Below are 23,224 nucleotides of genomic sequence, written 5' to 3' on the forward strand. Positions count from 1 at the left end.
AAAGAGAATCATTCTTATGTCTTCCAAGCCAGAAGAAAGTTATTAGTATGAAAAAATACTATTTTCATTTTCTTTGAAAAATGTTAAATATTGGACAAAATGGAAAAAAGATGTTTGATGGAGTAGGATTATGAGGGCGATGAAGGAATAGTTTACGTCTAACAAGTGTAGGCAACTGTCACTTAGGGTCACCTGTGGAGTTTAATGAAATTCAGAGATAAGCTAATATACTTACTAATGATGTAATAAAATCTTTTGACATCACTGTTGCAATTAATATGTCTCCAACTAGCTTCCAGATAAAGTTCCTGCATTTCATCCACCCATGAGATAGAAGCCCTTGAATACAGAACCACTACAGAGTGCAGTCCTTGTGCAGACCAGTCAATTGTTGAGTAAAATCAGACCACAAGACAGAGGAGAAGTATGAAGATGTTGGTCCATTGAGTTTGCTCCACATTCCATCATTGCTGTTTTATTATCCCTCTCAACCCCAGTCTTCTGCCTTCTCCCAGTAAACTTTGACACCCTTACTAATCAAGAACCTATCAACCTCTGCTTTAAATACACACAATGACTTTGCCTCCACAGCCATTGTGGCAACAAATTCCACAGATTCAGCACTCTCTGGCTGAAGAAATTCCTCCTCATCTCTGTTCTAAGAGGTCGTCCTTCTATTTTGTGGCCATAACCTCTGGTCCTAGACTCCCTCACTATAGGAAACAACCTCTCCAGGTCCCCTCTAGGCCTTTCAATATTTGATAGGTTTCAATGAGAGCCCCCTTCATTCCTCTAAACTCCAGTGAGTACAGGCCCTGAGCCACCAAATGCTCATCGTACGTTAACCCGTTTGTTCCTAGGATTATTCTCATGAACCTCCTATGGATCTTCTCCGATGCTGGTACATCTTTTCTTAGATAAGGGCCTAAACTGATCACAGTGCTCCAAGTACAGCCCGACCAGTGACTTACAAAGCCTTAGCTCTATAACATCCTCACTTTCATATACAGTACTAGTCCTCTTGAAATGAATACCAACATTAAATTTGCCTTCTTACCACTGATTCAAGCTGCAAATTAACCTTCAGATAATCCTGCATGAGAACTCTCTGCACTTTGATTTCTGAATTCTCTCTGTTTATAAAATTGTCTATGCCTTTATTCCTTCTGCCAAAGTGCATGACCGAACAATTTCCTACACTGTATTCCATCAGCCACATCTTTACCCATTCTCCTAATTTGTCTAGGTCTTTCTGCAGACTCTCCGCTTCCTTAACAGTAGCTGCGCCCCCACCTATCTTTGTATCGTCTGCAAACTTAGCCACAAAGCCAACAATTCCATCATCGATATATTACCAACATATAACATGAAAATAAATGACCCCAAAACCGACCCCCACAGAGCACCGACAGTCACTGGCAGCCACCCAGAAAAGGTTCCCTTTATTCCCACTCTTTGTCTCCTGCCATTCAACCCATCTTCTCTCCATGCTAGTACCATTAGCCTCTAATGATCCACATCATACAGTAATCATCAAAACCCAACCAAGAAACACCCTCTGCTTGAGTATGGGAGATGTACCTTAGCCTCACGCTGATGTTCCCTCATAAGGAACAAAGTGAGATAATTCGGCTCCTCAAGACTACTTCGCCTTGGCTGACCTGTACCTTAATTCCATTTACACAACTTTATTCCTCTCCCTCCAGGCCCAATAAACAAACCCTGTTGATCTCACTCAGAAAAAACTTTCAGTTGACCCCAAGTATCATCTGTTAATTCTGGTTCCAGATACTTCATGCCTACTTCCAACAGGACAAGCTCTAATGCTATGTCAGTTGCCCTCATAAGAATCCACAGCATATCCTTTCTGCAACTGGAAATTAAAATTCTAGGAAAATTGCAACAAGCCAACAGATCACATAAGCAATACGCTAACCCTAATTATCAAGGCTTTTCCCAGACATTTTCCCTTTTTTCAAATCCGTTACCTAAACTTTTCATCTCAATGAACACGCCCAACCTGACCTTCCCAATGATATTCCTGAGACAGCCTCGCCAGCAAAGACTGCTTCTGTCCAGCCATCTGTGAGCAGCAAATTCAAACCAATCATCCCACCGAGTGACTCTCATGACCCAATCTTCCCAGTAACATTCCTGACTGATGTTCCCAAGCCCATGATCCCAGTATGTGACTCTCATGACCCGATCCTCCCAGTAACATGACTGATGTTCCCAAGCCCATGATCCCAGTATGTGACTCTCATGACCCGATCCTCCCAGTAACATGACTGATGTTCCCAAGCCTATGATCCCAGTAAGTGACTCTCATGACCCGATCTTCCCAGTAACATTCCTGACTGATGTTCCCAAGCCTATGATTCCAGTAAGTGACTCTCATGACCCAATCCTCCCAGTAACATGACTGATGTTCCCAAGCCCATGATCCCAGTAAGTGACAGTCCTGACCCAGATCCTCTAGCTTCCTTCCACATCCCAAACATGGGTTCATTGCTTACTGTGATTTACCCCTAATGGAACAAAGGGGAATTGACAGAAGTGTGTGTGAGAGAGTGAGTGCATGAGTTGCAGGGGTAGAGAAATAAGGAGAGGGCGTTGCAGCTGATAGAGTTGCTCTGCAGAAGCTGGCATGGGCCTGGTGGGCTGAGACAAACCCCTTCCATTCTTTAATAACAAGACCCAATCATTCCAGCAGTCATTATTCCCATCCCAATGAAGATTCCTGACCTGTTTACTGCAGTAGTATCATATCCCAGTCATTCCAATGACCCACTTCCATCCAACTATCCCAGTACCAGTCCCAATCCAATCATGACCGATTGATCCCAAAGCAACATTCCCAATGTAGAATGTCCGATCATTCCAGCAGAGCATTCCCACCCCAATCATTCCAGTACGCTTGCTGACCCGATCTTCCCAGTGAGGGATGCACCTGATCCTTTCCTGATCTGATTGTCCCAGTGAGCAGCGTTCCTGATGTAATCGTCCCTGTGAGCAGGGCAGTTGATCCAGTCATTCCATTAATTGCAACAAAAATCCAACAACTTTCCTGAGCAAACTATCCCAGTAGGAGACACACACAAAATACTGGAGTAATTCAGCAGGCCAGGCAGGATCTATGAAAGAGAGTGCAGTTAACATTTTGGGTCGAGACCCTTCCTGCCGAAGGGTTTCGGCCCGAAACATTGACTGTACTCTTTTCCATAAACGCTGCCTGGCCTGCTGAGTTCCTCCAGCACTTTGTGTGTGTAGCTTGGATCTCCAGCGTCTTCAGATTCTCTCGTTTTTATCCCAGTCTGATCTACTGAGCGACTTTCCTGACCCAATCAATCCAACAAGCAAACATTCACGACTCAACTATTGCTGTGAACAGTGTTTCCGACGGAGTTATTCTACTTAGTGAAATATCCCATTCGGATGTGGAGATTGAAGAGTGCTGGATAGATAAATACCTCTCCTGTTGAGGAGAGGCAGCGCAGAATTTTTGGGAGTGAGATTGAATGTTTGATTAGGTTGAAAGAATACACCGGTGTGCAGGAGTGAGGCAGTGCAGGCCATCTGCCTTTGCTCTAACAAGCTAAAAGGGTGCAGGAGGTTTGAACTTCAAGATAGGAGCTTGGGCCTGTAGAATTGGAATTGGTTTATTATTGTTACGTGTGCTGACATATCGTGAAAACCTTTGTCTGTGTACCACCCATGCAGTTCATGTCATACACAGGACAACTGACATCATAGAAAATAAAACAAAATGCGGAATACAGAGGAAGTGCAGTACAGGCAGACCAGTAAAGTGAAGGTAGTTGGTGTGATGTACTGCATTGCCGTCGGTGCCCCTTAGAGGCACAGAGAGCTCAATTCATGCTTCACCAACACTTAACTCTTTTGGTTGCTACACAAAGACACTTCTCTTTATTTTTACTCCTCATCTCTGTCCTTCCTACAGCACGTGGTGTTCTTCATTGCACGAATGATCGATCTGCTTGTCCCAGATGTGCCTGAGTCGGTAGAAATAAAGATGAAGAGGGAACAGTACATGGCAAAGCAAGCCCTGGCTGAGAACCAGGTAATTCTATCAAATAACCTGTGTACTTCATAGTAGAAAAAACAAACTGTGAGAAACTGTGAGCATGAGATTGTGGTGAGAGTTACTTGTGGAGTTCAGTGCCAGATTTTTAAAAAAAAAGTCAGTGCAGCCTGTCAGGACTTTCTGTGGCACTTGAAATTGTTTTGGTTATTAGAGACTTGACAAAGGCCAATTAAAAAGAAGCTGGGTTTAAGCAGAGTGGCCATTTTTCAGAGCAGCCATTATGTGAGTGGGTCAGGGTTAGAATGGGGAGCTGAGGCCTTGGCACAAGAGGTTTTGGCGAGAAGAGGCAGAGGTAAATTTCTGGTAAGTTTCTTTCCTTATTGCACAGTTAAAGCAGTGGGAATGACAGTCATAACAGTGGAGGGCTTATTTTGTGGGATGTGGGATGACGGGGAGACCTCCAGTGTTACTGATGACTACCTCTGCAAGAAGTGCACCCAGTTGCAGCATCTTAGGAAGGTTCAATCGTTAGGTATTAATATTGAATAGCAAAATGGATTCAGCAGTGGCTAGATGGGAGATGCCAGAGAGTGGTGGTGGAAAACTGTTTGTCAGATTGGAGGCCGGTGACTAGTGGTGTCCCTCAGGGATCTGTACTGGGTCCAATGTTGTTTGTCATATACATTAATGATCTGGATGATGGGGTGGTAAATTGGATTAGTAAGTATGCAGATGATACTAAGATAGGTTGAGTTTTGGATAATGAAGTAGGTTTTCAAAGCTTGCCGAGAGATTTATGCCAGTTAGAAGAGTGGGCTGAAAGATGGCAAATGGAGTTTAATGCTGATAAGTGTGAGGTGCTATATTTTGGTAGGACTAATCAAAATAGAACATACATGGTAAATGGTAGGGCATTGAAGAATGCTGTAGTACAGAGGGATCTAGGAATAATGGTGCATAGTTCCCTGAAGGTGGAATCTCATGTGGATAGGTTAGTGAAGAAAGCTTTTGGTATGCTGGCCTTTATAAATCAGAGCATTGAGCATAGGAGTTGGGATGTAATGTTAAAATCATACAAGGCATTGGTGAGGCCAAATTTGGAGTATTGTCTACAGTTCTGGTCACCAAATTATAGGAAAGATGTCAACAAAATAGAGAGAGTACAGAGAAGATTTACTAGAATGTTACCTGGGTTTCATCACCTAAGTTACGGAGAAAGGTTGAACAAGTTGGGTCTTTATTCTTTGGAGTGTAGAAGGTTGATGGGGGACTTGATAGAGGTGTTTAAAATTATGAGGGGGATAGATAGAGTTGACGTGGATAGGCTTTTTCCATTGAGAGTAGGGGAGATTGAAACAAGAGGACATGAGTTGAGAGTTAAAGGGCAAAGGTTTAGGTGTAATATGAGGAGGAACTTCTTTACTCAGAGAGTGGTAGCTGTGTGGAACGAGCTTCCAGCAGAAGTGGTTGAGGCAGGTTCAATGTTGTCGTTTAAAGTAAAATTGGACAGCTATATGGACAGGAAAGGAATGGAGGGTTATGGGCTGAGTGCGGGTCGGTGGGACTAGGTGAGAGTAAGCGCTTGGCACGGACTAGAAGGGCCGAGATGGCCTGTTTCCGTGCTGTAATTGTTATATGGTTATAGACCACTTTAGGGAACTGGAGCTGGAGTTGAATGACCTTTGGGCTCATTCGGAAGTTGGAGCAGTTGATTTGGTAAGAGGTACATTAATAGGTAGGTCGGTGCAGCATATAGGTAACAGGGTGACTGTTAGGAGAGAGTAAGGGGATGGGCAGCCAGGGCAGGGCAGGCCTTTTGTCATTGCCCTCAACAATAAGTATATTGTTTTGGATACTATCAGGGGTGGGGGGGGTGGAGGGGGTAGGGAATAACCTAGCAGAGGAAAACCATAGCAATCAGGTCTCTGGCACTGAATCTGGCTCTGTAACTTAGCAGGGAAAGAGAGTGAAGAAGCGGGCAGAGGAATTCGGGATTCATTGGTCAGGGGAACAGTCAGGAGGTTCTGTGGATGAGAACAAGATTTCCGGATGGCATCTTGCCTTCCAGATCCAGGGTCAGGGACATCTCGGACTGAGTCCATAGCATTCTTAAGGGGAAGGGTGAGCAGCCTGAGGTCATGATCCATGTCAGCAGCAGAAAAGCACCAACTTAAATTCAGTGACCAGTTCATTAGGTACGGGAGGTACCTAATTAAGTGACCACTGAATGTATAAGGGCAGAACTGAAGAATGAGAAAGGGATGATCATACTAGTGGGATTATATAATACCAACAGTCTTTGGCATTTTAAGGAGCAAATTTGTAGAGAGAGAGAGCAGGCAGTTGCAAGAAAAATAAGCTTGTTGTGTTAGGTGATTTTAACTTTCCACAACATTGACTGAGGTACCCACCCTGTAAGAGGACTGGATGGAAACGAGTTTGTCAAGTGTTCTCAGGAAAGTTTCCTTAATATATTGAGAGCAGAGCTTGCATGTTCCTGTTAGAATCAAAGGTAAGGCTAACAGGTTTAGGAAGCCTAGGTTTTTGAGAGATATTGAGGTCTGGTTAAGGAGGAGGAAGTGCATAGCATTTACTATATAGGCAGCAGATGTCTGCATGGATTTTAGCAAGGCCTTTGGTGCATGGTAAGCTGGTCCAGAAGCTTGCCATTCAAGAGGAGCCAGAGAGTGGTAGTAGATGGTTGCGTCTGAGACTGGAGGCCTGTGACTAGTGGTGTACCACAGTGATTGGTGCTGTTTGTCATCTATATCAACCATCTGGATGATAAATTGGATCAGCAAATTTGAGGATAATAGAAAGATTGTGAAAGTGGACAGCGAGGAAGGCAATCAAATTTTGCCGTAGGATCTGGTCCAGCTTGAAAGATGGGCTGGAAAATGGCAGATGAAATTTAATGCAGACAAGTGTGAGGTGTTGCACTTTGGGAGGACAAAGCAGGGTAGGACCTGTGTGGTGAATGGTAGGGCGCTCAGGAAAGTGGTAGGATGAAGGGATGGTGGAATACAGGTCCATAATCCCTGAATGTGGTGTCACAGGTCGATAGGGTCATAGGGAGAGCTTTTGCCACATTGACCTTCATGAATTGCGTACAGGAGTTGGGATATTATAGAGAAAGATTAATTACATTAGAACTTTATTCTCTGGGTCATAGGAACATTTAATGGGGTTAGAGTTGACAGAGTGACAAAATTAAGACAGTTATAGATAGGTTAAATGCATGCAAGGTGAGGTTGTGTGAGACTAGAACTAGAGATCAAAGGTTAAAGGTAAAAGGAGAAATATTTAAGGGGAAGCTGAAGTGGAACTTCTTCACTCAGAACATGGAACGGCTGTCAGTGCAACCAGTGGGTGTGGGTTCAACTGCAACACTTAAGGGAAGTTTGGATAGGTACATGAACGAGAGAGGTATAGAGCTATGGCCCAGGTGTGGGTCGATATGAGTAGGCAGAATAACAGTTCGGCACAAACTAAATGGGCTGAAGGGCCTCTTTCTGTGCTGTAGTGCTCTGTGACTCCAGAACTCACTGAGTCAGGCAGCATCTGAGTATGTGTCAACGTTTTGGGCTTCTTGTCAATGTCACAACGCAAAGCTGTAAGGTAGTCAGTGAATCCCAGTTTGAATTATGCAAAAATTCTGATGGGCTATCTGCTGGTTTATAATTTCACGAATATTATATTCCATAAAATAGACAATAACTCTTTGCCTGATTCCATAAATTTCCTGAATTCCAATAGAAACGAACAGGTGAAGTGGCTCTGACTGAGAGAATTATGGATCTGCTCCAGATATTCTTTCAAGTCCAATAGCATCAGCCTCTCCTGTAAGCATGTGTGCCACATAATTTGGGCATTCTGTTGAACTGGCCAAAACTCAACCCAAACTACCTGTGAATAGAATAAGAAGAGTGTAAATATTGCAGTTTCATGCATTCCTCTCTGAATGTTTCTCCCGCCTTCCAGTAGGTGGTGTCATGGAGTAAAATATAGAGATTAATTCTATGTGTATGTCAGCGAGTCGCTGGTTAAGAGTGCAGCTCCCTGATCAAAACCGTAAGTGACGGGAATGCTTCATACTTAAAGGGGAAGACACAGATTATCCCACTTAGGAGGAGGGATAAGAGTCTTCCTGCTTAGAGGAACAGAGGGGGAGCTCCCTGATAAATTATTGGGAAACGGAGAGAATTCCTGCTTAACGAAGAGGAAAGGGTTCAAAAGTTCAAAGTAAATTTATGTCATCATACATAGCCCTAATATTCATTTTTTGTACGCATACTCAATAAATCCATAATAGAATAATAACCATAACAGAATCAACAAAAGACACCAACTTGGGCGTTGAACCAGTGTGCAAAAGACAACAAAAAGTGTACAAACACAAAAAGAAAGACGTAATAATAGGTGAATAAATAAATAAGCAATAAGTATTGAGCGTATGAGACAAAGAGTCCTTAAAAGTGACTCCATAGGAACATTTCAATGATGAGGCTAGTGAAGCTGAGTGAAGCTATCGCCTTTCGTTCAAGAGCCTGATGGTTGAGGGCTGTCAGATCTGGTGATTTTTCGATTCACAGGCTCTTTTAGTTTTAGGAGTCCAAGAATTAGTTGCAAACTTGTGGCTTTACTATATTGTTTATTTAAAGTTTAAACAAAGAACAGGCACAAAGCACATGACACTAAAGGAAAGAACTTGGAACAAAAACAAAGGCATCATCAACTATGGTGATTTTTGCAGAAATGGACACTTGTATACCAAGCTATGGCGAATTCCTAAGATAAGTGAAGGGCCTATTAGATGACACACAAGCATAGCACATTTAACAATTAACCAATGAAAAATGAAAGATGATAAACTGTTATGTACCTTTGCCACTGGAAATGGAGTCTAGCACCACATATTGTGAAAATACAAGTTAAAAATGCAAATTATTAGTAAAACTACAATTTTGATCTTGTTACAACTTATTAATTCAACTAAAAGCGTAAAAAACTGATTCCAACAATTTCTCTTTGATTCTAAATTACACATTTAGAATCATTACGTCTGAAAATTCAGAGCAGAAAAACTTGAAATATCTACATTACAGAGTAATAAAAAGCTAGTTCAGTTGTTCAATATTGAAGAATATATATACAATATGTTCTTCTAAGCATTTATAACATTACATCATAATTGGGTACATCAGGCACTTTTATACGAGTTTGGATTATTCTGGTGATGATCGTCTTCAAACAAGCATTAAAATGTAGATTATGATCATGCATATTATATATTGACTTTTAGTACTGAGTAACCCCAGCTTCCAAGACTGAAATGAATCTAACTAAAGAAATCCCATCCATCAGTTTGATGTAGTTTAGTAACTACTTTACAAATGTGGTCAGCCACTAGTTTGTCTGGACTATAACATGAATAGGGTCAGTTGTGTAGGTGCAACGTTTCTTACCTGTGACTGCACATATTCCTCCCTTAACTGCTCGAAGATCTAATGCCATACAGATCTGAAAACAAACCCTTGTTTTCATGGTGCCAGCAGTGTCATTGCTTTGGAAACTTTCATAATCTCTCTGGGTGACCCACAAACACACAAGCAAATAACCCAAGTTAAAATGTAACAATAAATGAACTGGAACTCCCCACCGTAATCCCACAAAAGCACTTTAACACAAGAACAATAAACAGTATTAGTCATTAGAAATTGCAGGGGCGGGCTGTCGACCACAACACCCCCCTCCCAAAATGTCACAATATAACAGCAATAAACATCAAAATAAAATCCATTATGTCCAATAATTATTAACTTGCTTGAAGTCTTCTCACAGCACTTGTCTTAATCTGGAGTCGCTTTAGCTCGCTTGCAGTGATTGGCGAGTACTCACGTATTTTTATCTTCTACCTCGACTGCCGATTTGGTAATTAACAGTACTTGGTAAGGAGCTTCCCACTGAGCTCCCAGGGGTCTTTATGTGGTTTCATGAGCAGGGCCCACTCACTGGTGCGCCCTCCTCCTGATGGACCAGTCCAGCAGCAGACATCTGTTGAGAAGCAGACTAAACAATGTGGGATAATTTCACACAATAATCAATCAACGTTCTGCCATACTGTGTATATCAGCCTCTCTGAGATCGAGGGCTTCCAGTAGTGGCAGAGGTCACCCTGTTACAACTTCAAATGGACTCAGTTTTGTTTTCTTGTTTGGAGTAACCTTTACATTTCAATACAGTTGTAATGCTTCCAGAGTTCTCATACTAGTAGACCTTTTGATTGGAGTTCCCGCAGAGACAAGATATCTTCTTTGTCGCCACAGTTTTCCAAAGTCATGGATGACACTGAAAGCATATCGAGAATCAGGGTAGATATTGGCTCATTTTTCTTCTGCTAGCTTACAGGTTCCAATCAAAGCTTTAAGTTCTGCCTGTTGTGCAGAGATACCAGGAGCCATGTTTCCTGAGTCCTTCATCTTCTGTGACAATAGCCCAACCAGCCATTCGCATTCCTTCCTCAATGGTTGAGGAGTCATTAGTGTACAGAATCAGATCTGGGTTCAATAAAGGCACTTCCTTACATCTTCTTGGCATGTTGTTGTTCTTGCACAGCCATAATCATCACGGTCTGCCATGTCCAATGATAACAGTGTAGCTGGATTCACTGCTCTTGTTGAATGATGATATTAGGTGTCTCAAGAACAATGGACCACTTGGACCTCTGAGTATCTATCACTAGAGAGGCCCTGTTCATAGTCAGTAGAGTATGCACTGAATGTAGACATTGAACATTCAGAGTCTGATCCAGCACAATGTTAGAAACAGCCATGACTGCCAGGTAGGTTACTTGCACTGCTGGTAGACATGACCTCCACTCTAATGCTACATTTTCCAATTTAGCAGAGTACTAACCAACAGGATGCTGTTCTCCATGTTCTTGAGTCAAAGCTGCTGTCATACAGCCACGCTTCTCTTTGACATACAGAGTCAATGGTCTTTCCTTATCAGCGATTCCTAATGCAGTGCAGTACTTAATAAAGTATTTAAAATTTGAAAAGCTTTTATCTGTTCTTCATTAAGAGTCACAGGGTCATCAGAGCGCTTGCTGTCTTTCAGCAGACTAGTGAGGGGTTGAGCAATTTCAGTATACGAATCAATCTGTTGTGACGAAAAACCAAGTTATCAGAAGATTGATGCTAATGAGAGAGAGATAAGTGAGACAATGGAGAAACATTCAAAATGCTAATAAGAGAGAAGAGAGAGATTAACAAGAAAGAAACACATTTCAGAATATTGACAGACCGGTTTCTTTGAACCTGAACTGTTTTAAGTTTGATGGACAGGCGATACCCCAGCAGGGGGATAAAAAGAACAGGTTTGCTAAGGCACGACACACACCACGAGATCACGAGATAACGAGACCCTGGAAGAGCAGTGTGCCCCCACAAGTTGGTTGAAGTTTGGAGGTCTGGTCGCAGGAACCGACCATAGACGCACAGGGTGAAAAGGGTATGATCGGTGGGAACCTGGTGTGTGTGTCTGCCCTTGCCTGGCTGCCGGGTTCACCGCGGAAGAACGGTCGTAGTCGAAACGGAAGGGTCACAGTCGGTGACCACAGAAGACATAAAAAGGGTTCACCCAAAAGCTAACTGCAAAGAACATCAAAGGTCTGTTTGAATCAAAATTTGCATTTTCACTCTCTCTCTCTCCAACAGCACAACAGCTATTACTGCGAACTGTACTAAGCTGAACTGAACTCTGCGTCACTTGAGACTGATCATTTTACCCCTAGACTGCGATAGAGCTTGGTTGATTCCTATTACCCTAGTTCTGTGTACGTGTGTTTTATCATTGCTAACCTGTTGCATTCATATCCTTACGATTAGAGTACTGTGTTACTTATTTCTTTAATAAAACTTTATTAGTTTCTGTTAAACCAGACTCCAACACGTGGTCCATTTCTGCTGGTTTGGCAACTCAGTTATGGGGTACGTAACACTGTGCTCTTGTAGTTGCACAAACCCAGAAATGATTGACTGTTGTAGGTGGTTTGCTGTTTTGACAGCCTTTGCATGATCTTGAATAATTTCTCGTTTGCCTCAGGGAAATTTTCTGTCCCAAGTAAGCCATGTCCCCTTGTTGCAATTGTGCCTTCTCCGTATTTGCTTTATGCCCCTTGAAAGCTAGATAATCAAGCAAATAAAGTAGATCATGTTCATTTCCAACATGCAAATTATCATATTGCTGTGAATTCCAGTTCCGCGTGTTCTGTTGGTTAGCAGGTGTAGACAGATAATTCATCTGTACCGATCTCATTTGGACTTTGATAGCTCGCTCCACTTGTTTGGCTGTTTGCACCAGATCACAGTAGGAAACAGGAGTTTCACTCCAATTTGCTTTTGTTAGTCTCACCATTTTGGCAACATCTGCTTTCAAGCCATTCATGAAGGCAGGCTTGAGGGGGCCATATGTGGATTCTTGTATAATACAGTATCTTCAGTTATTCCTCGAACTCCTGAATAGCTGTCCTATCGTGGTCTTCATATTCAGAAACATCCTCTGAAGCCTTTTGTCTGATCAACCACTTTCCTCCAATCAATCTGTGTCGGGGCTTGTTCTTCCAACCATTTCTTAATTGCATCCCAACCACCTGGAAAATTATCATTATCCTCTCTTATACCATCCTCAGCTCAATGTGTCAACTGTCTTATTTGCTGAGAAGACAGCATGGTAGCCAGAATTTGGATGTCATCATGTGATTGCAATTTGTGTATGTTCTTAATTCATTGAAGTTCAGCCCAAACCTTTAAGCTTCTTTTTTTAGGATGTTGGCTTTCTTTGGGCCATTTGTCAATTTTTCCTGGGTCTGGTGATTGATGGCAAACCTCCTATTTCCTTTCATAATCTCTATTTTCATTTTTGTGTGCCTCCATTCCCTCAGTTTTTACTGGGGTAAGTCGTGACATGGTTGCCAGACCAGTTACCTCACCACAGTGATCATCACTTAAGTTACCTGAGGTCTCTGTTGAGTCAGTGTTATATCCATTTTACATTTCCTAGGAGTTCCTAAGGTGCCACTATGTCTGTGTTGGCTGCATTCCAATGTAAGTGGCATCACTGTTAACACTGTCCGTTGGGTTGGCAGAAATGCCCACCGAAGGCTCCTGCTGTGAGTTGCAGCTTAGTTCCAGTCTGTTCTGCAACTCTGAACAGTGCATTTCGATACGGCTACATTTATCTTGATGCACTCTCACTCGTTTAGTTAACAAGGAGATTTGTTTGTTCGAAGTTTTACTGTCTCTATCATACTGTTACTTCAACATGTTCCACATTCTTCCTTTGCCCCCAGTTGATGAGTTAAATTATTAACTTGCTCAGTCAATTTACCATGTTCTCATTTAGTTGACACACTTGAATCTCTAACTTAGCACGTTCACATTTAGTTTCATTTCTTTGACCTTCTAGCTTGGCATGTTTAAGCTTTCTTAACTTTAATAATACTGCTAGCGTCCAGCCAGTTTTTTTATTTCCCAAAATCTTCTGAACCTTATTCCATATCTTCTTAACTTTGACCATTGTTCTCAGTTCAATCTCAATGAGTACCCTTCACTTAGATGTCAATCGCAGTTATTAATAGAATTGCAACCCAAAATGTTTAGAGTTATGACCGAAAATATAATTCTGGAATTATATACCAAAGTAGAGCCATAGCCTGAAATATTTTTGTAGAACTCTGCCTGAGTCACAACCTGGAGTATTTTAAGTAGAGTTGTGTCCAATAAAGTCAGAACCTGGCTGATAGAGTTGCAGCCCAGAATATTTAGCACGGATCCACCACAAATAACTAAGTACAATAGAGTTTTCTTCTCACTCTTAAACTTTCTTCAGATGTGTACTGAAGCAGAATCACAATTTCCCTGACAATTCAGGAATTGAGGATGTTCTTGCCTTCTGGTAGGTGTGTACTAAAAGTTCCTTCTTTGTCTGAAGAATTTTCAAACTCTGTTTTCATAACTATCCTGTTCGCGATGCCAAAATTGTCAGATCTGGTGATTTTTCAATTCATAGATTCTTTTAGGAGTCCAAGAATGAGTTGCAAACTTGTTGCTTCACTATTGTTTATTTAAAGTTTAAACAAAGGAACAGGCTCAGAACACATCAAACTACAGGAAAGAACTTGGCACAAGGACGGGGTCAACGATGGTGATTTTTGCAGAGATGGACACTTTTATACCAAGCTAAGGCAAATTCGTAAGATAAGTGAAAGGCCTATTAGAAGACACACAGGCATAGTATGTGTAATACTTAGGCAATGAAAAATGACAGATGATAAACTGTTTTGTAACTGTTATGTCGCTTTGCCACCAGTCTGCTAACACCACATATTGTGAAAACTACAAATTAGATGTTGGTAAAACCACAATTTCAACCCTGTTAAGACTTGTTAATTCGACTAATGACTTATTAAAAGCATAAAAGAACAACCAATTCCAAAAGGAGTGATAACTGTTCCTGAACTTGGTGTGAGTCCTGAGGCTCCTGTACCTTCTTCCCCGATGGCAGCAGTGAGAAAAGAGCACATGCTGGGTGGCGGTGGCGGTGGCGGGGTGGGCAGTCCCTGATGATAGATGCTGATTCCCTGCAGCAACATTTTGAATAGACATGCTCAATGGTGGGGAGAGCTTTACCTGTGATGGGCTGAGCCATATCCACCACATTTTGTAGGATTTTCTGTTCAAAGGCATTGATGTTTCCAGACCACGTAGTGATACAACTAGTCACTATACTCTCCACCACACATCTATAGAAGTTTGTCAAAGTTTTAGATGTCATGCCGTATCTTCGCAAACTCCTAAGGAAGTAGAGGTGCTGTTGTGCTTTCTTTGTAATGGTACTTAAGTGCTGGGCCCAGGACAGATCCTCCCAAATAATAACACCAAGGAAGTTCAAGTTTTTGATCTTCTCCACTTCTGATCCTCTGATGAGGACTGGCTCATGGACCTCTGGTTTCCGTCTCCTGAAGTCAATAGTCCACCTTAAGGAAAATAAAAAGAAGGAAGCTCCCATCTGAAACAGAAGGGAGAGAGGGGGAACTCCCTGCTCATGCCATGGGGTTTTCTCGATGCATAATATATTCTTCTCTCTGACGTTAAACAGGGAGCTCACCTTTTGTAAGCAGCAAGCTCTCCCTCTCTTCATTCTTACAATGAAGTTGAACCACTATTCATGGCTCTCCTTTTAATTAAAAAAATAAACAAATGTGCTGGACATGAACTGAAACTGTCTGATGGGTTTAAAGTTTCCATAAATCCTATTTACAATAATCTTAGACAAGGAGCTCTCTCTCACACCCTCTGCTTTTAAGGGAACAGGGTGTGATCCTCCCTCTCTTGGTCTTCTCACCTTTAAACAGGGAGCGTTCTTCCTTAAAGGGAGAATTCTCCCTTTCTCCTCCTCTAATCTGGGAGCCTCCTCTTCCTTAATTGGAGTAGTTTTGCTCTATCACTCTTGAAACAGGAAGCTCATCCTTGTGTTTTTTCCCTCTCTCCCTCTTTAATCTGGGACATCTCCCTCTCTCTCGTGTAGTTAGGATCCCTCTTGTCTCTCCAAGTTCAGATGGAAATTCCCTCTTCACACGTCACAAGGATCAGGAATAGGCCACAGCTCCTTATGCCTGCCTCACCCTTCAATATGACCGTGGCTAAGCTGCCTGAAGTGTTTATCTCCTCCTCTGGGCCAGTTTCCCGTAGCCCTCGCTTCCCAATCTTTCAAAAGAAATTACCCAGCTTCTCTGTGAGAGCAGTGTTCCAGAGATTGACTATCCTCCGGGTGACAGATTGACCAATCAGTTGAGCTTTTGCCTCTCAACTCTAGCGACCCAGGTTCCAAGTTTGCACGTGCTCCCTGAGACCACGGGGCCTCCCCCAGGTGCTCTGCTTTCCTCCCACTTTCTGAAGACAATATTAAAAGACCTAGATTCAATGAAATCACCATCATTCTTCTAAACTCCAGAGCCATCAAACACTTCATTCCCAGGATCATTCTGTGAACCTTCTCTGGGCTCTATCCAATGCTCGCTCATCCTTTCATCAATGTGTGTCCCAATACTGCTCACAATAATCTAAAGTCACATTTATTTCCTCTCTTTGCCTCCTGCCAGTCAGCTAATTTTCTGTCCTGCAATACCCTGGGCTCTTATCTTGTTTAGTCACCTCATGTGTGGGACTTTGTCAAAGGCCTTCTGAAAATCTAAGTAAGCAAAAGCCACTGGCTCTCCTTTGTCTAGCCTGTCTGTTATTTCCTCAAAGATTTGTTAGTTTTCTCCTAAAGGAAACAATGCTAACTTCATCCCATTTTATCATGTGCTTCCATGTACCCATAACCTCATCTTTAATAATGGACTCTACCATCTTACCAACCACTGAAGTCAGACTAACTTTTGGTTCTCTATCTATCTTCTTAAAGGGTGGTGTGACATTGTGACATTTTCCAATCCTCCAGGACCATTCCAGACCCTAGTGATACTTGGAAGTTCATTACTAATGCCCCCACAATCTATTCAGCTAGCTCTTTCAGAACAGTGGGGTGTAGACCACCTGGTCCAGGTGGGGATTTATTGGGAACAGCAGGAGAATAGGTTCAAAGGGAAGCTAGTGAGGAAAAAGATTGTCATGTGAGCTGGAACGGGTTCAATGGGCTGAATAGCATGTATGTCATAAAGAACAGTTTGTAATATATAGAACAATTTCATCCACAACTCAGTTATAATTACCCATTTATCTGTCTCCACTCATTGAAGACTCTCCCATTAGTGAAGACATCTCAACATTTACCCCTAGAGAGTTACACGCCCTTGAGGACACTTTCAACCTCTCACTGATATGGTCAGAAGTTACCACCCGTTTCTAAAGAGTAACAATGATACCAGTACCGAAGGAGAGTAGTGTGAGCTGCCTTAATGACTATCATCCAGTAGCCATCATATCTGCAAGGATGAAATGCTCAGAGAGGTTGGTCATGGCTAGAGTCAACTCCTGCCCCAGCAAGCATCTGGACCCACCTCAATTTGTCTTTTGCCATGCAATCTCAATGGCTCATCACATGGCCTTCCATCACTGGACAATACAACCTGACAATGCCGTTCCTTGACTGTAGCTCAGCATTTAACACTGTCATTCCCACAGTCTCGATAGATAAGCTACAGACCCTGGGTCTCTGTACTGAATCTCTGCAACTGAATCCTCGACTTCCTAACTGGAAGACCACAATCTATGTGGATTAGTAATAATTTCTCCTTCTCGCTGACCATCAACACTGACGCACCTCAGAGATGTGTTCTTAGCCCACTGACCTGCTCTCTCTATACCCATGACTGTATGGCTAGGCACAGGTCAAATGCCATCTATCAATTTGCTGATGATGCAGCCATTGTTGGTAGAATCTCAGATGGAGACGAGAGGGCGTACAGGAGTGAGATATGCCAGCTAGTTGAGTGGTGTCGCAGCACCAACCTTGCACTCAATGTCAGTAAGACCAAAGAGCTGATTGTAGACTTCATAAAAGGTAAGACAAGGTATCACAAACCATAAAGGGATCAGAAGTGAAGGGACTGAGCAATTTCAAATTCCTGGGTGTCAAGATCTCTGAGGATCTAACCAGGTCCCAACATTTTGATACAGCTATAAAGAATGCAAGACAGTAGCTATATTTCATTTGGGGTTTAAGGAGATTTGGTTTGGCACCTAAAACACTCAAACTTAGAGAGCATCCTGACAGTAACATGGAGAGCATTCTGACAGGCTGCATTGCTATCTGGTAGTGTGTGGGGGGAGGGTGCTATTACACAGAATCAACAGAAGCAATAGAAAGTTGTAAAATTAGTCGGCTCCACCTTGCCTCCATAGTATCCAAGACAGCTTCAAGAGCATTGCCTCAGAAAGGTGGTGTCCATTGTTAAGGACCCCCATCACCCAGGACATGCCCTCTTCTCATTGTTACCGTTAGGAAGGAGGTACAGAAGCCTGAAGACACACACTCAATGATTCAGGAATAGTTTCTTCCCCTCTGCCATAAGATTCCTGAATGGACATTGAACCTATGAACACTACCTAACTTTTTAAAAAATATTATTTCTGCTTTTGCATTATTTTTAAATTCTACTTGGAGTGCTGCTTGGGGGTTAATTATCTGACTTCTGTGCATTTTTCTTACTCTTCTTTTTGTACCTAATGATAAGGAGTCAAAGAATATATTTTTTTACTTTGCTTTTCTGATTTTTCTTTCTCCTGCATTTTAAGGAAAGTAATAAATTCCTGGAGCCTGCAGGATACGCCTAAGGAGCTGGTAACCCTGTCTAAGGAGCAAATTTCTGCAGTTACTATCTGCCTGGTTTGCAGGGAAGCATTCAAACAAATGCACACTGGATTGGTGAAAACAAAACACCCTCACCTTTAATGTGCATCTCCAGAGTTGGTTCTAACCCCTTCCAGCCCCACGATGCCTCGTTCATCTCTGCCTTCCTCTATTTCTAGCCTTGTGTCTGCCTCCAAATTTAATCATGTCATTTCTGGTATCCATACCTTCAGTTCAGTTGAGGACTCCTTTCCAACACCTCACTACCTCTTCATTTCGTATTTAAGACACTCTTTAAACGTTACCTCTAAATAAGCAAACAAGATATGCTTGAAATGTAGATGAAAAGTAAATTGCCGGTTTAGGTGCAAGGTATCGTTAACAGAGTTAATACACAAACTCTCACTGCCCCCGACGACCCTGTGATTTCAGTCTTTGAGGCTGACATGAGAGCATCCTTCAGGAGGTGAACCCATGGAGAGTATCTGGCCAGGACAGGGTTCATGGCTGAATACTGAAGACCTGTGCTGATCATCTGGCTGGATTGTACACTGATATCTTTAACCTCTCGCTTCGGCAGTCTGAGATACCCACCTGCTACAAGCAGACTTCAATTATACTGGTGTCCAAGAGGAACGTGGTAACCTGCCTCAAAGACTATCGTCCAGTAGTACTTACATCCACTGTGCTCAAGTGCTTGGGATATTGTTTATGCAACGAATCAACTCCTGCCTGAGGAGTGACTTAGATCCATTTCAATTTGCCTACTGGACAGCAGGTCCACAGCAGATGCCATTTCATTGGGTCTTCACTCGATCCTGGAACATCTGGACAGCAAAGATCCATAGGATCCATCAGGATGCTCTTCATTGACTACAGCTCTGCGTTCATTATTATTATTATCTCTTCAAAGCTAATTAATAAACTCCAAGATCTAGGCCTCAATACCTCCTTGTGCAATTGGATCCTCTATTTCCTCCTTTGCAGACCCCAGTCAGTTTGGATTGGCTACAATATGTCCATCAGCGCAGGTGCACCACAAGGCTGCTCCAGTAGCTTTACACTTATCACTGTGCAGCTGAGCACGCTCTCATCCCATATGCAAATTTGCTGATGTCACTGGCCGAATCGGAGGTGGTGATCAATCAGCGTATAGAAGAGAGATTGAAAATCTATTGAGTGCCACAACAGCAACCCCTCACTCATTTTCAGTAAGACTAAGGAACTGACTATTCTCTGCAGGAGGAGGAAACGGAAGGTCCATGAGCCAGTTCTCATCGGGGAAATCGGAGGTGGAGAGGGTCAGCCACTTTAACTTCCTCGTGTTATCATTTCAGACGACCTGTCCTAGGTCCCACATGTAAGTGCCATTACAAAGAAGGCAAAACAGCACCTCTATTTTCTTAGAAGTTTGCGAAGCTTTGGCATGTCATGTAAAACTTTGGCAAGCTTCTATAGATGTGTAATGGAGAGAATACTGACTGGTTGTATCACAGCCTGGTATTGAAACACCCTTAAACAGAAAAGCCTTTAAAAAGAAGTGGATACAACCCAGCCCATCACAGGTCCATTGAGCACATCTACAAGAGGCAGTGTCCCAGGAGAGCAGCATCCAACACTGACGACTTCACCATCAGCACCATGTTCTCTTCTTGCTGATGCCATCAGGAAGGAGATACAAGAGCCTTAGAACCCACAACATCAAGTTCAGGAACAGTTATTACCCCTCAGCTATCAGGCTCCTGAACCGGAGGGAATCACGTCATTCAATTTCACTCAGCCCCAGCGCTGAACTGTTCCTGGAACCTATGGACTCACTTTCAAGGACTCTTATTCTCACCCTCTCTATATTTGTTGCTTATTTATTGTTATGATTCATTATTTGTATTTGCACAGTTTGTTGTCTTTGCATGTGTTATTTTTTCCTATTTGTTTTGTGTGGTGTTTTTCATTGATTCTGTGGCATTTCTTTGTATCTACTGTGAATGCTCACAAGAAAACAGTATCTCAGGGTTGTATATGGTGACATATCTGTACTTTGAAGTTTTTGAATGTTCAGGTTGACAAGATTTTTGTTTTTTTCTTTTCTCCCTGGTTTCAACTTTTGTTTGGTAACTGTCCTGTACAAGTGCCTTGGGAATGTTTAGTGTTGAATGCATGGGCCAGGATTAATGTTAGCTGACAGCAGTTTCCCTTGAGGTATTGTCACAACTGCTTGCCGCTGCTGTGTACGTGATCTTCTGTCAGGGTTTGTACACCCTTAGCCTTTGGATGAAAAATTTGCTCACAAGGCACTGAGAGTTCATTGCTGTTTACAGTTTGAATATAGATCAATTATTTAAGAGTCTGTGTTCTACAGCTGTCTTGTTACAGCAGAGGCAATCAGGCAGCTTGATACCTTCCTCAATCTCCCACTCTGCGTGAGGAAATGTCTCAGTGTGTATGAGGGATATGAACACGACAGATGGGAACTGAGTGGGGAGGGGCACTGTTGCAAAGCAAAGGGTATAGTTGAAGAACTTAACGAAAAATGGAGAAAGGTATAGAAAGGCAGAGGGAACTGCAGGGATAATTCCAGAGAGAAACTGGGCAGGGTCAGAAGGAAGCAGAGGGTGTGGGTGTTATGTTTGTAACTACAAAATATGAAACTAATTCAAAGGGAAAAAAGAGCTGAGAGATGTTAGTCTTAGTTCATGTTTACTTTAAATGAGGCAAGCACGTATTGCATGGTAATATTATGACATATGCAATTCACTTATTTTTACATATAACTCATAATGACTGATTAAAAAAGGAGGGAGAGAGAAACCTGGGAATTATAGACTGGTTAGCCTAACGTCGGTGGTGGGGAAACTGCTGGAGTCAGTTATCAAGGATGTGATAACACCACATTTGGAAAGCGGTGAAATCATCGGACAAAGTCAGCATGGAGTTGTGAAAGGAAAATCATGTCTGACGACTCTCATAGAATTTTTTGAGGATGTAACTAGTAGAGTGGATAGGGGAGAACCAGTGGATGTGGTATATTTGGATTTTCAAAAGGCTTTTGACAAGGTCCCACACAGGAGATTAGTGTGCAAACTTAGAGCACACGGTATTGGGGGTAAGGTATTGATGTGGATAGAGATTTGGTTAGCAGACAGGAAGCAAAGAGTGGGAATAAACGGGACCTTTTCAGAATGGCAGGCGGTGACTAGTGGGGTACCGCAAGGCTCAGTGCTGGGACCCCAGTTGTTTACAATATATATTAATGACTTGGATGAGGGAATTAAATGCAGCATCTCGAAGTTTGCGGATGACACGAAGCTGGGTGGCAGTGTTAGCTGTGAGGAGGATGCTAAGAGGATGCAGAGTGACTTGGATAGGTTGGGTGAGTGGGCAAATTCATGGCAGATGCAATTTAATGTGGATAAATGTGAAGTTATCCACTTTGGTGGCAAAAATAGGAAAACAGATTATTATTTGAATGGTGGCCGATTAGGAAAAGGGGAGGTGCAACGAGACCTGGGTGTCATTATGCACCAGTCATTGAAAGTGGGTATGTAGGTACAGCAGGCGGTGAAAAAGGCGAATGGTATGCTGGCATTTATAGCAAGAGGATTCGAGTACAGGAGCAGGGAGGTACTACTGCAGTTGTACAAGGCCTTGGTGAGACCGCACCTGGAGTATTGTGTGCAGTTTTGGTCCCCTAATCTGAGGAAGGACATCCTTGCCATAGAGGGAGGACAAAGAAGGTTCACCAGTTTGATTCCTGGGATGGCAGGACTTTCATATGAAGAAAGACTGGATGAACTGGGCTTGTACTCATTGGAATTTAGAAGATTGAGGGAGGATCTGATTGAAGCGTATAAAATCCTAAAGGGATTGGACAGTCTAGATGCAGGAAGATTGTTCCCGATGTTGGGGAAGTCCAGAACGAGGGGTCACAATTTGAGGATAAAGGGGAAGCCTTTTAGGACCGAGATTAGGAAAAACTTCTTCACACAGAGAGTGGTGAATCTGTGGAATTCTCTCCCACAAGAAACAGTTGAGGCCAGTTCATTGACTATATTTAAGAGGGAGTTAGATGTGACCCTTGTGGCTACGGGGATCAGGGGGTATGGAGGGAAGGCTGGGGCAGGGTTCTGAGTTGGATGATCAGCCATAATCATAATAAATGGCGGTGCAGGCTCGAAGGGCCGAATGGCCTACTCCTGCACCTATTTTCTATGTTTCTATGTATCTAAACAATATATTTACAATATTACTCAAACATTACTTAAATATTACATACACAACCTTCCTCACTGCTTAGCTATAAATTCTAACTCAATATAGAATGCATCTCAACTATATACTCAGTACAGTATACAGTATAATACAACTGCCATACACAGACATCCACAGTAAATGTTAAATTGTCCCATTCAGGCCTAAAGATTTAATCGCTGTGGAGGATTCCTTACTCTTGTGGAATAGCATCTTTCCTGACAAGGGAGGTCACTCTGCCTGACAGGTGAGACTTGCGTCTGTGAAAGCAGTCTCAGGTTTAGAGCCTCCGTGATGGTTGTAGGAGTTGATTCTGATACTGTAGGAAGTTTTCTGACAGCTCTGGACACATTTCTTCACCTTCCTTTTTCTTCTTCTAGTTTGTGCATCTGATCGTTGGGAAGGTGAATTTAGTTCACTGGAGTATTTTCTTATCAATCCTTCTATTGGTCCCTTTACAATCTGATTTCTCCTCTCGGTTTCCTCATCCACAGCATCCTCTGGCAAATCCTGTTTTAGTATCTCCATTCACGCCTTTCTTTTTGTCCTTCCATTTGTCCAGCTGGGCTTTGGTCT

General features: G+C 42.5%; 1 protein-coding gene across 3 annotated transcripts in view; it reads left to right on the plus strand.

Annotated features, from left to right (window-relative positions):
- ano7 (anoctamin 7) overlaps window positions 1–23,224 on the plus strand; it is a 199,348-nt gene that overhangs the window by 164,965 nt on the left and 11,159 nt on the right. For 2 of the 3 annotated variants that reach the window (XM_072255797.1, XM_072255799.1), the window contains one exon: window positions 3,962–4,081. In XM_072255797.1, the coding sequence (XP_072111898.1) occupies window positions 3,962–4,081 (120 nt within the window). Of the gene's footprint in view, window positions 1–3,961; window positions 4,082–23,224 lie in introns of those variants that run through there. The other variant, XM_072255798.1, reaches the window with a different exon arrangement.

Source organism: Mobula birostris, chromosome 4 (genome assembly GCF_030028105.1).
Source record: "Mobula birostris isolate sMobBir1 chromosome 4, sMobBir1.hap1, whole genome shotgun sequence".
NCBI classification, from domain to species: Eukaryota; Metazoa; Chordata; class Chondrichthyes; order Myliobatiformes; family Myliobatidae; genus Mobula; species Mobula birostris.